This window comes from Limulus polyphemus, unplaced genomic scaffold (genome assembly GCF_000517525.1).
Source record: "Limulus polyphemus unplaced genomic scaffold, Limulus_polyphemus-2.1.2 Scaffold2117, whole genome shotgun sequence".
Taxonomy (NCBI): Eukaryota; Metazoa; Arthropoda; class Merostomata; order Xiphosura; family Limulidae; genus Limulus; species Limulus polyphemus.
Window position 1 is genome coordinate 199,876 of NW_013667727.1, and position 7,593 is coordinate 207,468.

A 7,593-nucleotide genomic window follows, 5' to 3' on the forward strand; every position below is an offset into this window, starting at 1 on the left:
CTAGAGAGCGTGAGAATAGTCACGTGATCTCGATGACACAACAGTTCTTTGTTACCTCGAAACTATTTATATATGGTGTTTTAACAGTAGATAAGATGAATCTTCAGAACAATAAATAATGTTTTGTTTTTTTCTATTTCATAGTTTTAAGTAAATCAAATATTTAATTTCAATTAAAAGAGACATTTAAAATGTTTTAAAGGATTTGCTTAGTAAAAAAAAATAGTACGTTATGTTACTAATGGTTTTTATGCTATTCCAAAAACCACGTCTGTTCCGAAATTGAAAAGACATAAATAATTTAAAATATATGGTATTACTGACTGCTGTTTAATATTTAAAAAAGTTTTATAATATATATATATATATATATATATTATTTTCAGTTTAGCTTGTTTTCTATGTTTAATATCTGTTAAAAAACATAACCAACAAAAGTATTTTGGGTACCAACTTTTTATTTTAATTGAAAATTCAGTGGAATTCTTAAAACCCATAAAGAAATAAAAAACATTATAATATGTGCTTAATCTTAATGCTATTCTCACCTAATAGCATAAGCACAGACATTTTATCTGTTGTTTTTAGTATTATTTTGCTTAACTTCATCAAAAGTGCTCAGATGAATTGCTTCTTAAGGCTAGGTAGCCCTGGTAACACAAACACAACAGAAGATGATGTCATGTGTTAACTCAGACAAGGGTTTTATGTAGCCTGAAATATATTAATATTAGCTTGTCAGTTTATTCTCAGTCACATATCTTACTAAGTACCACCTTGGTACCAGTAATGTCAATTTAAATTCAAGCCATATCTTAGAAAATTACAATAAAATTAATTCATACTAGAATTATATTAAGTTTCTAATACATGACATGGGTACTTATATTGCAGAATATAACATGATAATGTTTATTTAGAGTTTGCAATTAACGAAAATTGTATGCAAATAACTGAGTTAGAGAAATATACATAAAGAAAACAAATGATTATATAGAATGTTTACACCATTGTATATGTATATTAAAAGTGTATTTCAATAATATAACATAATGTTTAGGTACAACAAGGGTCCATCTCAGGTGTTGCATCCTCTAAACTAAACTAAAACTATTAAATAAATACATTTAAACAAGTCTTAAAGCCAGCCCTTATCATTCATACAGTTATCAAGCTTTCTCTTAGATGTACTTAAATATACTGCTTCCACAACTTCTGAAGGCAACCCATTCCAGTGGCCAACCACCCTGTTATAAAAATAAAACTGTCTTAGCTGAAGATGACTCCTACCTTGACAAAATTTATGAGCCTCCTAATCCTATTATTCTTGCTGTTAAAAAAGATGATGCATCAACACTATTGATTCCCTTTACAATCTTACACACCTCAATCAGATCTCCTCATTTTTTTTTCTAGAGAAAACAATTTCAGAGATCTTAATCTCTCCTCATATGACAACCCCTCCATCCTAGGCACCATTCTAGTAGCCCTCCTTTTCTGAACCCTTTCCTACAATTCAATGTCCTTCCTAAGGTAAGAACCCCAAGACTGAACACAATACTCCAAATATAGCCTAATCAGTGACCTATACAATGAAATTATAACCTCTTTAGATTTGTATTCAATATTTCTGTAGAAACAACCTAAAATCCTATTTGCCCTACCACAAGCAACAGCACACTGCTTGGATTGCTTAAGACACTGATCAACCATTACATCAAAACCTCTTTCTGTTATGGTTATTCCCATCCAAATTATACTTATAAATCGAACTATAATAACCCACATGCATTGTCTTGCATTTATCATTATTATTAAAACCCATCTGCCATTTATTTGCTCAACTTACTAAATCCTTTTGTTAAAAAGCAGCATCCTCTTCACAACTACCAACACCCAAGACCTTAATATCATCAGCAAATTTATTGACCATTCCTTCATCTATGTCATTGATGTAAATCAAAAAGAGCAAAGGTCCTAAGACTGAGCCCTCAGGTACCCCACTTGTGACATTAATCCAGTTTGACTGAACATTTAAAACAACCCTTGGGGTTAGGTATACAAGACTGTTTCATTTAAATTTAATACTAGAGTTATGATAGAGATAGCTATAAAGTGCAAGTTTTTAAATTTAGTATTTTTGAAGAGATAATTTATCACAGATTTGCTTACATAACTGTTTATGAATCATTTGTTGTGCAGTTCAATTGTTGTGAATTCATGTCACGTTACTCGAACCTTCTGAATTTTTCTTGTTGCTTTAAGTGAGCATTGTTATATCATAACATAGTTATCTCATAGTTTGGAGAAAGTTCTAGGCCTCCAGTTCAGGTAACCAAGTTGGATGAAAAGAAAGTTAGTGAAAGCAGAAAGTAAGGCAAAGTTAGTGAGGGATATAGTCAAATACATATAAGTTTAACCATAAAGAGTGTATAGTGGCAACTTTGAAAGTGTAATAATCACAAATTGTATTGTAATAACAGAATAGAGAATAATAATTCATCTTATCAATTGGGTTCTAAAATAACTGAACCAGCCTGCGTGGACTTTTGACACAAAAGAGAATTATTTAAAACTAGATACAACTGTGCTAACCCCTGGGTTAATGTAAGTGAATTTATCACTGATTATAGTATGGTTAAAGAGTAAAGGAGAATAATTTGTCTTGTCAAAGGGGTGTTTTATAGTAACTAAACCAGTCTGTGTGGACTTTGACAAAAAAAAAAAGACAATTATTTGAAGCTCTGGATATAATTGTGATAACCAATAGTGAAAGGAATTTTTGTGTAGATATTTGACTTGTTTTAAATATATTAATTTAAAATAAGTGGATTGTGTGCTGTCCATTTATTGTTCATATTTATCACCAACAAGTCATAGACACCAATGTGAAGAATCCAGCCCATACAAAACCTGACACTCTTCTATCCAATTAGCTAACATATCCTCCACACCAATAAAGATAATTTTTTACAAGCCTTTTATGTGGCACCTTGTCAATCACTTTCTGAAAATCCAGATACACCAAACCTACACCCGTACCGTCATCTACATAAGCAGTAACCTTTTCAAAGTATGTCAAAATATTTGTAAGGCAAGATTTTCTCTTAGTGAAACCATATTGGCTGTCCAATAAAATTCTAAACTATGTTAAATGTGTTTGCAAAGCATCTTTTATCAGACTTTCCAAAACTTTTTTCCACAGCTGATGTAAGACTAATGGGTCTATAATTACAGAGACAATTTTTGTCATGTTCATTGAAATAAGGAGTTACATTAGCTAACTTCCAATCCTCTGGTACCTGCCCACTATTGAAGGACTGACAAAAAATAGTAGTAAGTGGCTCACATATCCAATCTTTAACCTCCTTCAAAACCCTTGTGGAAATATTGTCTGGTCCAGGAGCCTTATCGTTCTTTAAACTTCCCAGTTTTTTTCTTAACCAGCTCAGAATTAATGCAGTCATCTAGTTCGATCTTGTTTCCATCTATCAACTGTCCAAGATTTAAAATACTGCTTAAATCATTGTTAGTAAAAACCAAAGAAAAATCAAAATTTAATAACCCAGCCATCTCATAATCATCAGATATCAGCATTCCTTTATCATCCCTCAAGGGTCCTACCTCCATACTAACATTTTGTTTACCTTTAATGTATTTAAAGAAATCTTTACTGTTAATTTTTACATTTTCAGCCAACCTTTTCTCATACATTCTTTTTTGATGTCCTAATTTCCTGTTTCACTAATTTTCTTGAGTTTCTATAATCTTCTAATTCTCCTGTCAACCAGTAAATTTAAATTTCTTACATTTATGATGCTTTTCTTTAATTCTATCTTTTATACTCTTTGTGAGCCAACCTGGTTTTTTACTTGTAGCTACCCTTTTCTTTCTATAAGGAACATGTTTACCTTGAACATTAAAAAATGTATCTTTAAAAATTTTCCAAATCTGATCAGTGTCTCCAAATAACTCAGCTGCCCTATTCACAACATATCATTCTTATTGCATCTCTTCAAAATTTGTAACCAAAATATCATTATTCCTGATCTCCATTTGCTGCATAACATCAAACCTAATGGATAAATGATCACTTGCACCCAGATGGTCCCCAATTTTCACTCTCTCACAAATTTATTATAAGTTAACAATAAATCTGAAATAGCATTGCTTCTAGTAGGTTTCTTGACTAATTAGTGAAGAAAGCCATCTTGAACAGTTTCCAAAAACCTTTCTCCCTCATAGTTTGACTCCTGCATTTCCCAATCTATGTGCACTGAAATTAAAATCACCCATAATTATGACCTCATTAATGGCTGAAATCTTAATCACACTATAAAGTTTCTCACTAACTTCATCAGTATCATCTAGTGGTCTGCAACAAATTCCCACTAATAGCCTTTTCCCTTTATATCAGCTAATAAAAACCCAAATGGATTCAATTTCCTTGCTATTATCTTTGATATCCTCATCTTCAACAGTATGTAACTCACATCTTACATATAAAGCCACTCCCCCCTCTCTTTATTACTCTATCCCTATTAAATAACCTATAACCCTGTATTTCAAAGAAATTACTGTCATCAAAATAATCTACATTTAAACATGTTCCAGTTATTCTCATTATATCAAAATCCTTCCTTCCTACCAGTGCTCTGGTGTTCTATTTTATTTCTCATACTTCCAATATTAAAATAGTAACAATTAAGCCTATCCTTATAATTACTTCTATACTCTTTTCCTATACTAAACTTTTCTTAGCCTCTTATTCTTTTTTGCATTTTTTTTCCTGGCCCTCATCACTGTCTAGTCCTAGTTTAAAATATCCCTTACAGCTGAGTTAATAGCCCTTGTAAATAAGCCAGAGCCTACCCTATTTAAATGTAAACTATCCATTCCAAAATGTTTGCATTTTGCCCTAGTGACCACAATTAATCCTCAGCAATATCCCTGACACAATTAAGTTTTGGCCTTTTTCATTAAATGCCTCTATCAACCTCTTGTACTTATTAATATGCTCCTCTGGCCTACCTTTCCCTACATCATTAGTTTCTATGTGCACAACAAAAACTGCATCATTGTTAGCCCCCTTCATTTTATCTATTGTTCTGTCAATTATATCCCTTCCACCTGCGCAACTGGGTAGCACAATCTAATTATTTTCTCCGTTTTTACCGCACACACTATCCTATCCACATGCCTTGTCAAGGAATCACCTATAACCTCCTTAAGTTTATCATCCACATCCTTCTCTGACCCTTTTGCTTTCCTTCACTCCAATAGTTCCACATTTTCACAAGCCAATGGCTGAAATATGTTGCTCAATAAATAGGCTCATTGCAATTAAATCCACTGCTTTTAGCCCTAATAGTACTGTTACTAACTTCCTGAAAGTAATTGTTAGTACATGTATTCCTTGAATGTAAAAGCTTAAGCTCTTCTTGAGATCCTGCTGCCATTTTCCACAGTCTACACTTCTCTTTATCTGTTACATGTACTTTAATTAGAATAGCCTCCAACTTCTCTGACCTACAAAGTACAAATTCTACATACAAACTGCACATCTTAACTACTACTACTACTAGTACTAGCTTCCTTAAAAGTACATATCAGTCCCGATTTCACAAATAAAACCCACCCATTGCACCCATCACACCTAACAAATTGTGAACTCTTAACTCCTACACTAGTTTTAACCAATGTATTTGTAGCCTCGAAATAAATACTCAGTACTAAATACCATTAGCCTACTGTCAACACTGTTAAGCCTATCGTTTGAGAATCAAATATATTACCTTTTTATCACTACTTTATGTTTACACTAAAGTAATTAAGTTTATCTTTAATTATATAGAAATGGCAAATAACTAGTCCTTACTTTATTTATTTTATGTGTACATAATACTAATAATACAATGTATTTAGCCTGATTTATAACCCACCTATAACTAATAGTAATAAGTTATAAGCTGAATTTAAACTAATGGATCTACAGTCAAGTAACAAGTTAATCCTCAAAGTCAAAATACGAAGAGACAATCAACTAGTCTTTAGACTGTACTTGTAAAACAATGTATTTAACCTTTTTTATGATTTATCAGTAACTTAGTAAGTGAATTATAGCAAAGCCTAAACAAAAGTACCATTACACTTCCAAGATTAATCTAAGGATTTAACCCTACAACTTTTATTTACCAATCTTACTAAATTTAGTTATTCTTTTGTTATTTAACCCAAATTACTACAAATTATAATATTAATATTAAATAATATTCAAAAATCTATAACAGTATAAGAGCTTAACTTTCCAAGTCTTCTCTCTTCTCATTTAATTTGTATTATAATAGACAAACCATATATTAATATTGGTGGTTTTTATTCTGTGCTTTAAATAAAAAAAATAATCTGTTGAATATTATACTTGTTTTCCTCAACATATCTAAAGCAAAAGTAGAAGATGCAGCTTTTTTTATTGTAACATTTACCTGTTTTTGTATTTTATACAGAATTTTTGTAGATTTAGAATTTCAACAGTGCTTAAAAACTGCTGGTTAAATAGTTTACCAATTTTTAAAAACTTAAATTTTTTACTCTACAGTTGTTAAAATGTATTTATTTATATTTTGCAAGAAATTATTCAATTGCTGAAGTTCACAAGGCAATTGAAAGTAATTATGAAATTTTCTTTTATACAACTTTATAAATTGAAAAACAGATTACTTTTACTTTAGAATTGTTACATGCTTGTAATACCTCTTATTGTAAACCTTAAAGATTTGTAAAAAGGACTAAAACATGTATGATCAGTGTAATATTGTAAAACAGTTTTATGTGTTTATCAGTTTGATTAAACATGGTTCTTTTCGACTCAGTATTTTAACAAGGGCTTAAAAGTAACTGCAGATGCAACACTTAAAAAACAGAAGATACAGTTATGGGATAGTGTGGTGACCATAGTCTTAGTGGAGGGAAAGAACCTATTTCCAATGGATGAGAATGGTCTTAGTGACCCCTACGTCAAGTTTAGGCTTGGAAATGAAAAATACAGGAGTAAGGTAGAAATTTATTTTATTTCAAAAAATAGTCATTTTAAAAATGGTTACATCCACGTAACATATAATCCAAATATTAAATTTTCTGATTTGTTAGTGTAATATTTTGTGTGATTATATATTTTTTCATTATCAGATGTGGCAGAACTGTCATAATTTAAAATTATACTGATAATATAAGGATGCTAACAAATTAATGTAAAGACACTTTTTCTCTCTAATTATGGTTCAGATATGATTAACCTGATCATGTGAAGATACTGTGAATCATCATTTTTACTGATTTACAGTAAAGTATTATAATCAAAGGGAAGCTTTATTACAGAACGTATTATTGATTTACTATTACTAAGTTCAATGATATTATGTTTCATTGCTGTATGTAGAATCCAACCAATTTTTGAGTGGTTAGGCCATTGCCACAGTTAAGTAATGTGACCCACGATGCATGCAAAGCATGTCACTTCTAGCAAGGGGTCTGGGGGATGCTCCCCAGAAAATGTTTGAAAATTTAATGCTATGAGATTGAATCTTGAGCCAT

The 7,593-nt window shown here is 31.1% G+C and overlaps 1 protein-coding gene across 1 annotated transcript in view; it reads left to right on the forward strand.

The window, feature by feature from the left end:
* Nucleotides 1-7,055, forward strand: part of LOC106465997 (multiple C2 and transmembrane domain-containing protein 2-like) — a gene marked incomplete at its 3' end in the record, with an annotated part of 108,027 nt that extends 100,972 nt beyond the window's left edge. Inside the window, exon 7 of the mRNA XM_022393962.1 lies at nt 6,873-7,055. Within this exon, the coding sequence (XP_022249670.1) occupies nt 6,873-7,055 (183 nt within the window). The remainder of the gene's footprint in view (nt 1-6,872) is intronic.
* Nucleotides 7,056-7,593: the final 538 nt, after the last annotated feature.